At 28.5% G+C, this 17,906-nt stretch overlaps 2 protein-coding genes across 2 annotated transcripts; both read right to left on the bottom strand.

Moving 5' to 3' along the window:
* Positions 1 to 3,295: 3,295 nt before the first annotated feature.
* Positions 3,296 to 5,522, bottom strand: LOC129984866 (uncharacterized histidine-rich protein DDB_G0274557-like). Its single transcript, XM_056094825.1, has 3 exons — positions 5,511 to 5,522; positions 4,904 to 4,963; positions 3,296 to 3,673 (listed from the first exon to the last, which is right to left on the bottom strand). The coding sequence occupies exons 1-3, from the start codon at positions 5,520 to 5,522 to the stop codon at positions 3,296 to 3,298; spliced, it is 450 nt and encodes a 149-aa protein (XP_055950800.1).
* Positions 5,523 to 11,281: 5,759 nt separating this feature from the next.
* Positions 11,282 to 13,490, bottom strand: LOC129984864 (histidine-rich glycoprotein-like). Its single transcript, XM_056094824.1, has 3 exons — positions 13,479 to 13,490; positions 12,879 to 12,938; positions 11,282 to 11,653 (listed from the first exon to the last, which is right to left on the bottom strand). The coding sequence occupies exons 1-3, from the start codon at positions 13,488 to 13,490 to the stop codon at positions 11,282 to 11,284; spliced, it is 444 nt and encodes a 147-aa protein (XP_055950799.1).
* Between the last annotated feature and the right edge of the window lie 4,416 nt (positions 13,491 to 17,906).

Below are 17,906 nucleotides of genomic sequence, written 5' to 3'. Positions count from 1 at the left end.
CGTATTTGATTTTAAAAATTTATTTAGTTAAATCTTGTCCATGAGCACTTTAATAAATTAAATCTTCAAATTACATATTTTTAATAACTGCGGTAGTCGTTCTTCAAATTACAACTGTCTACTGTGATTGTCAAATCTTATAAACAGAACAACAGACTAATTCCGTCTTTTTTAAAATTAAAATATTTTGGATAGTTGAGTATTTTTGTATATTGAATAAACTCATAAAACTCGTTACAAAATACTTTAGTTTTTAAAGACGTTAAAAAAACTATTTTACTTAACATAATACAACTTCTTACCTACGCATTTATAAGAATGTGATTCTTTTTAAGGAACGGAGGTGAAAAAAAACAAATCAAGGGACAGGAAAGTAAATCGCATACCATGACAAAAATCTCTCTATCAAATATTTCATTGAAAAAATTTATTTATAATCATATAATAATATATACTTTTTAGAATAACATATTTTTGCATTTTAGAAAGGGAATATTAGTTCTTTTTTATTTGAAATTGATATCCTAAATTCAATGGCATTATAAAATGAATTTGACTTTAATATATTTTAAAAAAATAATATTAAATAAATGAAGCAAACTTGTTTAAAAAGTAAAGTAGGCGATTCAATTATCTTTAAAGTCAATGATATAAAACAATAAAGATATAATCCTAAAACGGAGCCAATTAAATGGGGGGATTACTTCTAAATTCGGTAATTTCAGATGGAAATGGAAATTGCAGTTCCTTTGCAAAGTTCCAGGTTACAAATTGTAAACGAAAACGAAAGACGAGTTTTAAGATAATTTAGGCAGTTGCTGCGATTTTTAAATCCATGACATTACCTCCGTCCTTTCATCTTTCTTTTTTTCCTTTTTCTATTTCCAAATTTTAAGAGTTATTTTCTTCAATATATAAAGATATTATTATAATAAAGTTAATTTATAACGAAGGTAATTATTATTAAGATAATATATAATGAAAGCTAATATTATGCCTTCATTATGAATATACAAAGTATGTGGATTTATGAGTATGCTTTTATTGAGTGCAGGAACTTTCTTTGTCCAGCGATACTCATAATACCCACGTCGACTCTGCTGTTTACTTCAGGCACACATCTTGGTATTTATGTTATTGACTGCATACATTTCCAATTATTTATAAAGTTTTGGATATTTGTATAATTGAGTTATATAATAAAGTTTTGGACATTTCTTGGTTGAAAATCTTAATAATTTCTATGTTTGAGGAGTTCTTTTTCTTTTTTAATGAATACATTTTATCATTATTTTCATCTTCTTTCAGATCAAAATGTGTTGAGTTAATATAAAAAAGACGGTATTAATCAGCTGAACAATTTAAATAGCATAAACTATGCTAAATACACTTAATAACAAAACCCTAGGCAGTCGTTTATAGAGAAATTTACTCAAAGAAGTTTGGGCACATTTAAGGCAATTTTTTTTTCAGATATTTTCGAAAAATGTTATTCGTATTTTCATTCATAGTTTCGATATATTTTATTTTATTTATACGTTGCTCATCATTTAATTTAAAATTTAAATTCGTAGACTCAAATTTATTATTCATAATAGATAGAAATAGCACGTATTAATCACATCTGAAAAACGAAAACATGCCTCATTTTGATTTATAATGCAACCATTTCAACCAAAAAAAAAAATTTAAACCTAACTTAAATTTCCGATTTTGAGTTTTCAAACCAATCTATAATTCCATTTTCTCAAATTAGTCGATATAAACTCAAAGCTTCTTCTCCTTTTTAATAAGAGCTCAATACAGAAACAAATTTCACCTTATGATGTAACGTTATTATTATTTTTTTTTTAAATTTTATTTTTGCACATGAATTCCGCGCGGTTTACTATCAGGAGTGAACAAAACACGCGGAGATAGTTGACAGGTCAGTTAGTTAGTTAGTTATATTAACGTCCCGTTTTAAGAAACCCTAGTGCTATTTTTGGGATGGACCTCGTAACTTTGAACCACGGGCAGATGACGAGGACGACACATGAGCTGGCACCCCCCTCTCCACACCACGCCAATGGGAGGTCGTTTGAATTGACGGATTTAACGTGCAACAGATACCCTTACACAACGGTTTTTCGGCGGTATCGGGTCTCGAACCTGAAACCCTACGGATCAAGAGCCGAGACCTTACCACAAGGCCAACCTGGCCCGTTGACAGGACAGATAAGATTGACATTGTCTCCAGTGGCCCAAACTGAACAACCCATTTTTGTTATTGAAATAAAGACTGCAATGCAATAATATACAGGGCATAGGATCTTGATTTTCAGTATTTAAGGGGTCAGTTGTTAATAATTTTCTATTAATAGATGAAGATGCGTGATTCCACTACGCTTCCTTAGTAACCGTGAAGACTAAATTGAAAGAATCCAGTGGAGGGTGTGGCTCGTTTCTTCGAAGTTCAATCTGATGAAACATGTAAAAGACTTAGTAAAATACTACTTATGTCGCTGCAAACCCAATTGAATGATCTCTAGAAGATTAAAGGTACTATTAATCGTATCTATAATTTGGTACTAAAAGGATGCTTAGACTTTCCAATTCTGAGTATAGAAAATCGCTATAATGTTTGCATTTCACTAAAGAACGATCACAAATCTTGATAATTGTTCACCCTTAAAAAAATTTAACACAATATTTCTCTCTTTCCTAATTTTTCTCAACTAAATTTAATATTTCATTAATAGTTATTTAATTTTTTTGTTAAAATAAATAATTCCCATGATATTAGTATGAATAGTGCATTTGATGATATATAAGAAATATCAAAAAATATTTTGTGTGCAATTATCATTAGAGGCAAAATAATTGAAGTTACACAAATTTCAACAGTCATTCCATATTTTTTTTTCTTCGCAGTGTAAAAGCAAGATGAGGAATTTCTTGATCAAATTTAGATAATGAAGAAATAAGTAAGGCAACGAATTTAATGCATCATAATTTCAAATCAACATTCATTTCAATTTAACACTTCAATAATGGAAGTTACATCTTTAATTACTTATTAAAAAAGTAATTTCCTTCTTTTCTTTATCGAATCTAGTAATTTTAATAGTTTAATTAAATATTTAAAGAATTTTTCTAAAAAGAGACAAATTAAAAAAATAAAAGTTTTATTTCTGCAGTGAAATGTAATGTTTCCTTTTGCACATTCAAGAGATAGAGGTAAGGAAATACATTTGGCAACTCTATATAATAGTAACAAGGATCATTTGATACATTCAGTATTCATATGCATAAATTAACCATGATGGTGTCCTTGGTGGTGATACACTTTGGCATGTCCGTGGTTATGATGTCCATGATGATGCTCATGGTGATGGTGTCCGTGATGATGGGGTTCCTGGTGGTGGTGAGCATGATGAGCATCGGAATGGAGCTTAACGTGAGCGGGGTCCTGGTTGGCAGTTCCTGGTTCGTTGGTCTTCACAGTGGCTCTGAATCCTTGCTTGTCAGCTACGTAGTGGACTTCTCTGTGGATGCCTCTGTGGTCAGTGAATCCATAGCTACCCTGAACGTGTCCATGGCCATCACCATGTTCGTGTCTGTGTTGTGATCCGTGGTGGTCTTTGATTTCATAGCCGAATTTGTAGGGTTGGGGATGGTGATGATGATGATTCTGTAAAAATATAGTTGATTTTATTTATTTTGTTAAATAAAAATTTAAACATGCATTACATTAGTATATTTCTATTAACATAAATATATTTTCAATTTAAATTTTAAATATGAAATATTTTAACTTGTAATGTATGTAGTAATGTGTATTTATTTATTTGCAATAGAAACGGAAATTAGAAATCAGTGATAAGATATTTATCACTGATATTATGTTACACTTAATATAATGTTGTGTATAATTGATCTCTCACAAGGAATGTTTTTATATGCTACTTAATACATCATTTTTGATTATTTGTTTTTTTTTCTTGTTGTTTTCATTTTTCTGAATTTCCTACATTGTTTCCGGCATTTTAATATATCATTTTTGTTCACCTGAAATAAATATTTTTTTAATTAGTAATTTTATTTCCAGAACACTTAAAAAAATTAGGATTGTGTTTCTTTATATTATCTCATATATTTACATTATGCGTTATTGCATTCAATTTGAAAACTAGCAAGTATAACATTATTCGTTTTTGTCCATCTATTTTGAGAACATCATGATACTGTAGAAGAAATACGATACAAAGAAGCTTGATGCTGTCTTCAATTTGGCTTGTTGAAGTTGTTCCTATTGTTAAGGCGCGGAAATTTGATATGAATATGTAAATCGAGATGTATCTTTCTTATCCAAAAACAGTTTTAATTGCGAAATCCGTCCCAAAATACTCTGAATTTCTTCGAAACTGGATGTGAATAACACTGTACTAAGCATAACTATCATTTCACCTTTTTTATAACAAGATTCATGAAGATCTATCATATTAATGAAATGACATCATGTTAAACGTCATTCATTTGTCATATTATGCTTTTAAGTTATCATGCTCATATTTTCATGGGTAGGTAAACAAAACGTTTCAGTGAAATTTTATACAAATTTAAAAGGTTTGTATACAGACCATCCATACAATGATTAGCTAATATAGTTTCAATATTATTCTTATCGGATTCATAAATATTTTAACCAGCTAAACCTTAAAAAAAAATTAAAATATTATTCTAGATTTAAGTCAAATCTAATGAAAATCTTAATCTAAGGATCTGATTAAAATCTCATTTTAGATATCGAAAATTTGACTTCATGATTTTTAAAAACAAAAATCCATTACATGGCAGCAAAAAATTTAATACAAATAAAATGGATAGTGCAGCAAATTTTATAGTACGAGTAATTTCTTACCTCGTGATGATCGTGATGGCTTGCATAGACAGCTGCACACAAAGCGACTACAAATAAAACCTGTAGGCCAAAAAAATCATTAAATTTAATTTATTTAATTAATTAATTAATAGTAAAATAATAAAAAAAATTCTCAAATATTGTATACTTCGTTCGCATAGACTTTAGTTAAAGCAAATTTTATTACATTTATTTTCAATATAAGAAGCTTTCATAATATGTATATTAAATATGCTCTTGAACTAATTTATATACTAAAAACTGATTGAACTGATTTGTAAAATATAAACGCATCATTTATCAAAATTTAATTTATCAATTTATATCAATCTATTTATTTTGTATTCATAGGACAGTTTAAACAGTTCTAAAATCTTTGATTCATAAAATATTTTAACGACGTAACTTGAAATATTACAACTTTGAAACAGCACTCCTATAACAAACTTTTTTGAATCATTTATTTGATCAGTTTTTAAAAAATTCAATTCAAAAACGCAAATGCAATTCTATACTTATAAAGTTTATTACATGAAATGTAAAGTAAATTCACCTTAAACTAATTTTGAAAGTATAAGTTACAAAAAGTTGAAACTTTTCACTTTACCTTTGCGATCATGGTGCTTTTACTAAATTGGTTTTGACAAACAATGTCTAAGATCCAATATTCCTTTGAAATCTCAGATTTGATAGTAATTTAAGCTGCAATACCTGGCTTTTTATATACTTACAATTTGAGCCAAATGACAAGGTACAAACAGCTTCACTCTTACCTTTTAAGGTCAATAGGTAAGGGTAATGCATTTAACGTATTAGATACAGGAGGTCATTATCAGGCAAGCTATTTGAAAAAGGAATGCCCAATTTTTTCAAGAATTTAACAGAACAGCTTTTACGGCTTGGAAATAATCCGACTTTCATAAACGGAAGCAAGTGGCCGTGAAAAAAAAATCCTATTGTTGAAGGTTTTCTTATTCTATCTCTCCATTGAAATTAAAATTAAAATTTAATTTAATTCTTCCGGATTTGGGGAATGTTGATTTCTTATCTTTTATATTAAGTTTTATTTAAATATCTAATACATAACTGAATATTAATTGTTCCATCATGAAATTATTATTTAGTATCAAATCGTAGCAAAAAAATTAAATATGTATTATTTTAATAATCTTATATTTGTCATGTTTATTGTGCACATGAACTTTCCGAAAGGAATCACATCCAATAAATTCATAGTGTTATTAAAATTTTTTGTCGAAAATTCAAACTAGTGGATTTTTTAGAATTTAATTTAAAGTTGAAAACGTATTTGTAAATATATTTTCCCATTTAAAGAATTAGTAAGTATAATATTTTATGATTATGCTTTGTAAAGTGAGGAAAAGTTCATATTTTTCTTCAGAGGATGTGTAATGCAAATATAAAAAAAAAGTTGTAAGTGAAGTTTTATTAATTACGAGTTGGGATGAAAAGTTTCCTGCCAGACCTGAAGGTTGCGCTTCCGTAGTTTAAAGTGTTTTAGTCAATGTGTATCTTTGTTTGATCCTTTGTATTTTAAAAGATTTGTATTTGGTCGTTTTTATACAGTGCTATTTTAAAATCTTCTTTTAGCTGAATATGGAGAAAACTGAAGTGCAAACTGTAAAAAAATATTTTTTTAATAAAAGGTTTATCTCCGGCGGATATTAAAATTGAACTAGATTCTACACTGAAAGAATCTAAAGAATCTTCTCCTTCATTTACAGCTGTTAAAACATGGGTTTCAGACTTTAAACGTGGTCAACAATCACTCTGGGTACGAAGCGTTCTGGAAGACCAAATCGTTAGAAAAGTTCATAAAAACATTAGGAATGATTGCTGATTGAAATGGACAGAGGTTGCAGAATCTGTTGGTATATACAAAGAACAAGCACATCATATTTTTATCTATATTTTGGGCATGAGAAAGTTGTCAGTAAAACGGTGCCACGTTTGCTGACCTTGGATCAAACACTGCAGCGCATAACGTTATCAGAGATTTACGATTCAAACCCAATTGACTTCCTTCGGCCTTTCGTTACTGTTGATGAGACACGAATCCGTCACTATACTCCAGAGACCAAATAGCAATAAAAACAATGGACAGTGAAGGACAAAAAAAAAGTAAGTCATCTGCCGGAAAGTTTTTGGCAACATTTTTTTGGGACGCTAAGGGAATTTTATTATTAGATTATTTAGAAAAAGACAGACCATCAATGCTGAATATTATGCTTATCTTTTGAATAAATTGCATTCCAAAAAGAAAGAAAAGAAACCAGGTTTGAATAAGAAGAAAGTTCTGTTTCACCAGGACAATGCTGCCTTTCATAAAACTGTCATTGTGATGGCAAAACTTCACGAACTAAAGTTTGAAATTCTTCCTTATGCACCCTATTCTCCAGATATAGCCCTCTCGGACTACAGCCTCTTCCTCAACATGAAAATATTTCTGTCTCATAGGAAATTCTGTTCTGATACTGAAGTCATCTCAGTGGCGAATGCCTTCTTTGAGGCCTTTAGAAGAAACCTCTTATAGAGAGGAGTCCAAGCATTGTCGCCCCGCTGGAGAGAATGTATATCTTTGGAAGGGGACTCCTTTGAAAAATAAAGCAATCATTATATATATATTTTTATTTTCCTTGTTAGGCCGGGAACTTTCTTACCCACTCTCGTATATACTATGACTATGAGGACTATGAAAGACTATGAGGATGGATAATTTGTGAATAATCCGCCATTTTCCCCTTCCTCATTTTCTCTTTTATCTTGTTAAATTCTCACTAGTGATCTTGTATCAATACAGCTTCGCTCAGTGGTGGATGGGTGGTCGACTATACAAAAGAAGAAGTGATCTTAATTTTTTTTCTACAATTACAGCGTGGAAAATATTAGTTATTTCAGATTTCAATAATAAAAACTAAAAATGTATTTGATTTAAACAATTTGTTAAGATGTTAGTTGAATCCAGTCTATGAGCACTTTAATAAATTAAAACTTCAATTTACATTTTTTTTTGGTAATTGCGATAATCATGCATTAACGGACAACTATCTACTTTGATAGTCAAAACTAAGAAAAAAAGCAATAGAATAAATCAGTTTTTTTTTAATTAAAATCCCGTGGATAGTTTAGTATTTCTGTACATTGAACAGACACATAAAACTTATTAAAAATATTTTAATTTTTAAAGATGTTGTTAGAGAAAACTTTTATTTAATACAATACTACTGACAACCTCTGCATTTATAAGTATGTTATTCTTTTTAAGTTTTTATTAAGGACAGAGGTGAAAATAAACCAATCGCGGAAAAGGAACGTAAATAGCATACCACGACAAGAATCTCGATATCGAATATTTTATTGAAAAAAATTATCTATAAGCATATTATAATATATACTTTTATACATAAAATACTTTTTGCTTTTTACATGAAAGAGGATATTAGTTCTTTTTTATTTCAATATATTTTTAAGAAATAATATTAAATAATTGAATAAAAATTGCTAAAAATGCTTAGTATGCAATTTTATGATCTTTAAAGTCAATGATATTAAACATAATAAAGAAAACGCTCCATGAAGCCTATTGAAAAAGGGAAAATTAAGCTAAATTTAGTAATTACTGATGGAAATGAAAACTGCAGTTCCAATGCAAAGCTCCAGATTACAAATTGTAAATAGAAGCGAAAGACGAGCTTTAAGATAGTTTTGGAAGTTGCTGCGATTTTCAAATCAATGACATTACACCCTTCCTTTCATCCTTTTTTCTTTCCTTTTTACCGTTTTCTGTTTCCAATTTTTAACAATTTTCTTCTTTCAATTTTATTATTACTAAAAAGGTAAATTATAATGAAAGTAATTATTATAAGGTTAATTAATCATGAACGAAAATATTACCCCTAAATTATTCAACTACAAAATATGAGTATATATGAATCGGTATCTATAGAGTGCATGAACTTAGAGAAATAGTTACATAATAGAAAAAAACATAATAGAGAAATAGTTCTAAAACGGAACCCACTAAAAAGGAGGGAAATTAAAGCTAAATTCAGTAATTCCTGATGGAACTGTAGTTCCATTCCAAAGCTCCAGATTACAAATTGTAAATAGAAGCGAAACACGAGCTTTAAGATAGTTTTGGCAGTTGCTGCGATTTTCAAATCAATGACATTACTCCCTTCCTTTCCTCTTTCTTTCCTTTTTTTCCGTTTTCTGTTTCCAATCCTTAACAATTATTTTCCTGCAATATATAAAGGTGTTATTATTTATACGTTAATTCATAATGAAAGTAATTATTATAAAGGTTATTTATCATGAATGTAAATATTATTCCTAAATTATTCAAGTGCAAAATATGTGCATATATGAATATGTATCTATAGATAGCATTAATTTTCTTTGTCCAGCGATATCTTAATCCCCACATCGACACTGATGTTTTCTTCAGGCACTTATCTTAGTATTTATGTTATTTTCTGCACACATTTATAATTATTTATAAATTAGTAGATATTCATATCATTACTAGATCGATAATCTCGATAATTCCTATGTTTTGAGGAGATGTTTTTTTTCTTTTTTTTCTTTTTTTCTTTTCTTTTTCTTGAATACATTTTCCATTATATTTGTCTTCTTTCAGAGCCAAATACGTTGAGTTAATTTAAAACAAGACGGAATTGATCTGCTGTACATTTTGAATAGCATAAACTAAGCTAAATACATTTAGTAACAAAAGCCTAGGCTGACGTTCATTTAGAAACTTATACACAGTTGTATGGGCATATTAAGGGCATTTTTCTCTCAGATACTTTTGAGAAAGATTATTGGAACTTTAATTCATAGTTTCGATATATTTTACTTAATTTATATGTCCCTCACCATTTACCTTAAAATTGAAATTCGCAGTTTCAAATTTATTATTCATAATAGACATAAAAAAATGCATTCATCAAATCTGAATAAAGGAAATATGCCTCATTTTGATTTCAAATGTAATCAATTTTTAAGAAATTGAAACCTTGTTTGAATATTTCAGATTTCGCATTTTCAATGCTATCTACATACTTTCATTTCCTCATATTAATCGATATAAATTCAAAACATCTTCTCCTCTTTAACGAGAGCTCAATTCAGAAACACAATTAACTCTATAATATACAGAATTATTATTATTGCTCAGAAATTCAGCGCGATTTACTTTCTGGAATGAAAAAACGCGTGGAATAATCCACAAAATATTTAAGGACTGTATATTTAGTAGGTATTTGGACATGTCTGGTGAGAGGGGCTTTGTCCCCACGGTCCAAACTGAACTAAACATTTTTGTTATTAGTATGAAAATTGCAATGCAATGATATACAGAAGTGATGATGATAAATTTAAGTTTTAAGAGGTCAATTGTTTATAATTTCCTATTAATAGATGAAGATTCGTGTCCCGTCTACATTTCATTAGTAGACAAGTAGACTAAGTTGAGATTATCCAGTGGATGGAGTTGCTTACTTTTTAGAAGTCCAAAGACAAAAAGTTACCAATTTAAATCACTGCAGAGTCAGACGAGTAATATCTATAAGATAATAGATATTATCCATCATAATTACAACTTTTAATACAACCATGCCTAGATTATTTTCCCTTTCGAGCATAGGAAATCGCTGTTATGTTTGAATTCCGTTAAAGAATGACAACAAATCTTATTAATTGTTCTTACTCATCATTAAAAAATTGCAACACAAGGTTTTTCTCTTTCCTAATCTTTCTCAGTTGCATATTTGAACTCATCAATAGTTTTTAAAATTATTTCTTGTTAGAAACAGTAATTTTTTTTATATCAGTATGTAGAGTGTATAATGATGATATATAAGGTATGTCAAAATAAAAATTTTGTATGTAATTTTATATTCGTAGATACAAATAATTCAAAATACACAATTTTCAAATGTCCTTCGATTAATTATTTCTTTCCAATGTAAATGCGATCTAAAATAATTCATTTGATTAGGGATTAATTTAGACCATGAAGAAATACTTCAGGCAAAATAATTAAAGCCTTATTTCTGATCAACATTTGTAATTAACACTCCGATAATGAAAGTTTCCTGATGTTTAACAAAATATTCGTAAATTTTCTCTCTAAATTATAGAAATTTTAATAGTTTAATTCAATGTTTGAAAAATTAAAAAAAAAACAATAAGATATATGTAAAAAATAAAAGATTTTATTCCTGCAATAAAATGCAATATTTTCCTTTGTACAGTGAAGACAGAGATGTTAGGAAATACATTTGGCAACTCTTTGTGATAGCAGAAAAAACCATTGGATATACTCAGCGTATATAAATAGAGGTTATGTAAAAATTAACCATGATGGTGTCCTTGGTGGTGATACACTTTAGCATGTACGTGGTCATGATGTCCATGATGATGATGCTCTTGGTGATGGTGTCCATGATGATGAGGCTCGTGGTGGTGGTGAGCATAATGAGCATCGGAATGGAGCTTAACGTGAGCAGGATCCTGATTGGCAGTTCCTGGTTCGTTGGTCTTCACAGTGGCTCTGAATCCCTGCTTGTCAGCTACGTAGTGGACTTCCCTGTGGATACCCCTGTGGTCAGTGAATCCATAGCTTCCTTGAACGTGTCCATGGCCATCACCATGTTCATGTCTGTGTTGGGATCCGTGGTGGTCTTTGATTTCATAACCGAATTTGTAGGGTTGGGGATGATGATGCTGTAAAATTATGGTTGATTTTATTTATTTTGCTAAGTAAAAATTTAAAAATGCTTTTTACAACATTTTTAATTTAAAGTTACAATTAGTAAAAAAAAATGTTTCGCTTTATAAACAGAAATTAAAAATTGGTGATAAGTTAGGTTACACTTAGTGTGATATTTTGAATAAAATAATGCATAATGTATAACACTAGATATAACTATATAATACATTTTTTAATTGATTTTCCTCACATTTATAAATTTGCTATATTGTTTTCGGCATTTTGATATTTCAGGCTGTTTTACTTGAAATAATGATTTTGTATTTATTTGCAGTTTTAATTCTAGAGCATTGATAAAAATCGTCTTCTATAATTTCTTCCTATTATCTCGCATACTTACTTAATATGTCATTTGAATTAATTTTTTTTTCAAAGTGTAAATAATCAAGCACAACATCATTTATTTTCATTCATCTATTTTAGGATCACTGTGATCTAATAGGGCTATGAATTCAAAATCGAAACCTTTTTCCACTCAAGAAACATAGAACAAGAAAGCCTAGGGCTTGTTCAATACATCTTGATGAACTAGTTAGTATTGTTGAGGCTTGGGAATTTGGTGAGATTATGTCAGACGGGAAGCGGCAAGACTAACATATTCATTTGCACAACAGCGGCTCAGATTATGAAATCCGTCTCAAAAAGGTCCTAATATTTTGTTTCAAAACAGGAGCACTAAACTGAAATATCATTTCACCATTTTGATTGCAAGATTCATGAATATCTTTCATATTATTCAAATAATATCATGTCAAATTTCATTCTTTTGCCAATCTGGGGTTTTATGTTTTCATTCTCCGGCATGTAAACTAAACGTTTCAGCGAAATATTATACAAATTCAAAAGGTTTGTATGCATACCATGTGTCTGATTTCAAGAAATGTATGACTATTGACTAAGATAGTTTAAAAATTATATTTATTGGATCGAGGAAGACCTTAACCAGCAAAATCATTTTTAGGAAAACCAAAATTTGAATGCAAATTTAAATCGGATCTAATAAAAATCTTAAAATAATAATCTAACAAAAATTCTTAATCTAATAATCTAATAGTAATTCAAGATCATGAAAATTTCACTTAATAATTAAAAAAACCCCTTCCGTTACAAGGCCATGAAAGATTTAATACAGATACAGCGGAGTGTGCAACAACTTTTATAAGAGAAGTGATTTCCTACCTCATGATGATCATGATGGCTTGCATAGGCAGCTGCACACAAAACTGCTAAAAATAAAACCTGTAAAATAAAATAAAAATCATTATATTTTATTTTTTGATTTAACTCGCAAAAAGAGCCTAAATCTGGGAATTTTTATTCAAATATTGTATATTTCTGCCACTTGAATTCCGTCAAAGTAAATTTTGTAAAATATTTATTTTTAGTAGAAAAAGGTTTTATAATATGTATACTAATATGCTCTTCAACTCATTTCTACGCTAAAATATAAACGTATTATCTTGAAAAATTTAATTTACCAATTTATATCAATAATTTCTTTCTGTCATTCATGGGATAGTTTAAATAGATTGGCAATGTTTGCATTTTAGAGTATTTTAACTTATGTGACTTTAAATATTAGAACTTTGAAAAAATATGTATATAGTAAACTTTGATAATTATTAATCTATTTTTAAAAAAGATACAATATAAATGCACTGACGTTTCCATACTTATAAATCTTAAAATCTATTATATGGAAAGTACATTAAGTTCAGCCTTAATATAATTAATAAAAGTAAATAAAAAAAATTGAAAATATAAAATTTTTTAATTTACCTTTGCGATCATGGTGCTTTGACAAAATTGTTTTCCACAAACAATGTCTGAAAACCAATATTCGTTTGAAATTTGACAGTTAAACAACAATGGTTGACTCTATATATATTTACAATTTAAGTAAAACGGCAAGGTACAAACAGTTCCATTCTAACCTTTTAAGGTCAATCGGTAAGGTAATGCATTTAACGTATTAGACACATAAGGTCATTATCAGGTAGGCTATTTGAGAAAAGGAATGTCTGATTTATTCAAGCATTTAACAGAACTACTTTTACTACGAAAAAATAATTCGACTTTCAGAAACGGAAGTACTTGGACGTGAAAAAAATAAAATCTTAATGTTGATTGTTTTCTTATTCTATATATATGTTAAAATTTTAATTCGAATTCACTAGGAATATGGGAATATTGTTTGCATGTTTGTTATATTAAGTATCATTTAAATATGTAATGCATGATTCAACGTTAACTATTCCATCATAAAACTATTTTTTAACATTAAATTTTAAAAGAAATTAAACATGCTTAATTTCAATATTCTTACGTTTGTCCTGTTTATTGTGTACATTTATTATCCGAAACGAATCGAATCGAATGAGCCCTTAGTACCATTAAAATTTGTTCGAGTTATCTCTTTCAAATTGCACAATATCTTATGAGGTATTATAATTTTATTTTTTCATCTCTCATATGAACTGCACAGGAATCATATATATAAGAGTGTAGTTCTTTTTCAGTTTTTGATATGGGATGAAAATTACTCGATAAAATATTTCATTAATGTGAATTTTATTTTTAAATTTTTACTTTAAAATTGAAACTTAGCTCTGAAAATGATATATCTTTTCCCATTATCGAAATTCAGTAAAAGTATTAAAAAATTGAAATATGAGTAAAACAGTGATTTTTTTAAAAATTTTTTAAACAAATCCAAAACTTATTTATGTGCAGCAATATTTTCAAAGTAATTCTGAAAAAGATGAATATTTTTAACTGATTTAAATTCTGATTGAAATTTTTAAAAATAAAATGTTTTGCCTGTAAATTTCCAAAGCAAAAAAAAAAAAAATTCTTTCTGAATTGGAAATAAGGAAATATTAACTATTCATAAACATTTAACATAAAATTCTGATAAAATATAAAAAAATAATATTCCTTGTAGATAACTGTCTTTGAAATAATACTTACTGACATTGATGAAATTTCATATATCTTGTCAATTTATTTTTCCTTCTGTAAAACAGGTGTTTCGACTTTTTCTAGTTTCCTAATATACAAAAAGGAATCTAGAGAAAGTCGAAACGAAATTCCAGTCTCCGAATTGAAATTCCAGTCTTATTTACCTTAATTAAAATTAATATTTAATACAGATTTTTAATTTTATAGCAGTTTTTAGTTTTTAACATATTTAATACAAGAAATCGTTCTTGGTGAAAAGTTGAACCACTACATCAGATTCATTAATGAAATATTGTTGTCTAAAATTCAAACAGCAGATGTCTCTGTTAAATTCATTTACTAAATTACAATGTCAAATCCAGAACGAGAAAAAACTTCTTCATATTAAAACATTGATTTAATCAGCATCATTTTATTCAGCTAAAATGGGTCGAATTTCTGAAATGAGTATTATATATTTAAACATTTAGTTTTAAATAATGCTTTATATGTATAGCATTCATTTATTATATTTATATTGATGTTTTTTAATTTTTTTTGGCAGTAAATACATTCAAAAAATTTCCTGCCTCTAATATTGGAAAATAGAGTATTTGAATAAATTAATTGTGCACAATGAATTAAAATATTTATTTTTAATAAGGTTTTATTTAGACATATTACTTTTTTATTTTCTGTATATTGATGTTTTTCAAATTTATTTTTAAGCTTAATTTCATTTGTAAAAATGTTTTTTTTTTATTTAAACTATTAACAGATAAAATGTTTTGCTAATTTTTCTTTGTAAAAGGATGAAAAGTTATAATATTCTTTAGCAATAATTTTTTAAATGATCGAATCATAACATATTTTCCTTCAGAGGATGTATAATACAAATACAGAAAAAAGTGTTTTTATTTAAGTTCAATAAATTATGTGTCTAAAGTCTAATTTGGTCTCATTTTGAATGAATATCTTGGGAATATTCCATACTTTTTCCCTTTTCCATTGCCAACTTGTTCTATTTCCGTTGTTGCCAACTATCTTGTTTAATTCCCGTTAGAGAACTTTTCATATATAATATTCGTGATGTTTTTTTTTTTTTTTTTGAGAAATTTTACATTTTGTAAAATATTTGTTATTGTAGATTTGCATGATCAAAATTTAAAATATATCCGAATTAATCAATTTCTTAAGATGTTAGTAAAATCCAATCCATGTGTAGATATTTCATATAGTGCCCTCGAATTATGACTGTCTCCTACGCTATTCAAATCTTAGAAACAAAACAACAGCCAGATTCCTTTTCTATTTAATTAAATTGTAGTAGGTTCAGTGTTTTGAATATACTCATATAGCTCATTACAAAATATTTTAATTTTAAAAGATATTAATAAGGATTTTTTTTTTACTTAACTTAATCTTACTGCTTATCTTTGCATCTGTAAACCCGTGATTCATTGTAGGTGGTTTTAATGGATATGGTTTGAAAGCCAACAAATCCCAGAAGAGGAAAATAAAATTTTGATTTCAAATATTTTATTGAAAAAAATGTCTATAGTCATATAATTATGAAACATACTTTTGCTTTTCACATGAAATTGAATATAAATTCATTTTTTATTTACCATTGATACCATAAATTCAATGGCATTATAAAAAGAATTTGATTCCATGTTAAAAATAATGTTAAATAAATGAAACATAATTCATTAAAAAATATAATAATCGATTCAGCCATCTTTAAATTCAATTTTATTAAACATAATAAAAAATAGTTCTAAAACGGAACCTATTAAAATTGGGGGGGATTAAAGCTAAATTCAGTAATTCCTGATAGAAATGGAAACTGTAGTTCCATTGCAAAGCTCCAGATTACAAATTGTAAATAGAAACAAAATGCGAGCTTTAAAATAGTTTTGGCAGTTGCTGCTATTTTCAAATCAATGATATTACTCCCTTCCTTTCCTCTTTCTTTCCTTTTTTTTTTTCGTTTTCTGTTTCCAATCCTTAACAATTATTTTCCTGCAATATATAAAGGTATCATTATTTTTAAGGTAATTCATAATGAAAGCAATTATTATAAAGGTTATTTATCATGATTGTAAATAATTTAACTAAATAATAAGCACAAAATATGTGGATATATGAGTATGTATCTATAGAGTGCATGAATTTTCTTTATATAATAACCTATAATCCCCACATCGACTCTACTGTTATCTTCAGGCACTCATCTTAGTATTTATGTTATTGTCTGCACGCATTTCTAATTATTTATAAATTATTAGATATTCATATCGTTTCTAGTCGATAATCTTGATAATTTCTATGTTTTGAGGAAAGTTTTTCTTTTATTCTTTTTTTTTTCTTTTTCTTGAATACATTTTCCGTTATATCCATCTTCTTTCAGAGCCAAATACGCTGAATTAATATAAAACAAGATGGTATTTATCTGCTGTACAATTTGAATTTATGGTAGAGAGTGGAGAGTAGATGCTCGTACCCTTCGAAATACTTATATTGTCCTTATTCGCCCCATCCTTGAATATGGTGTACATGTCTATCAAGTTGCTCTGGCAACCTCGATGAACTTGAAAGGATTCAACTGTTATCTGCCAGTGTCATCACTGGCCTCCACAATAGTGTATGAAGGGATATTGTACAGTAAGTTTCATAATTGTATTACAGGGATATTGTATTGTATGAATCTGACTTGAAACCTCTCAGACTACGTAGCAAATACCTCTTAGCTAAATACTTTTCCAAACTCATCAGTTACGGTGACCATCACAGGACGTCTAGTTATATGCGCAGTTGGAGTAATAATCGCCGCCTGAAGAGAGAAAGTCCGCTTAGGTATGCTGAAAGTGAGGGTTGGCTGAATGAGTAGAATTAGAATGAGTGAGGTTTAATGAAGTAGAATCCGTCCACTAGCTTGTGATACGAATGTTGCTGATTCATTCTATGTTCAGGTCTTTTTCGAGACTGAATTGAGCTCATACACTAACAAGAGCACACATCACCAAGAATATGTAATACAGCTTGCTTTGGAGATCATCGATAAAATCCCTTGTGATGCATTACAGATCTATACTGACGACAGCATGGGTGAAGGCGCTATTTCGGGTAGTGAATTTTTTTGTTAAAAAGGAGAACGGCATTGGGATCTGTGTAAGAAACCCCGACAACTGCTCAGTGTTCCGTGCAGAACTAATATCTATTGAGGAGGCTTTGAAACTATGCATAACTGTGAGTGTTTGCATT

This window comes from Argiope bruennichi, chromosome 9 (assembly GCF_947563725.1).
Source record: "Argiope bruennichi chromosome 9, qqArgBrue1.1, whole genome shotgun sequence".
NCBI lineage: Eukaryota > Metazoa > Arthropoda > Arachnida > Araneae > Araneidae > Argiope > Argiope bruennichi.
The sequence above is the reverse complement of the archived record's forward strand: the minus strand, read 5'-3'. Positions and strand labels throughout refer to the sequence as shown.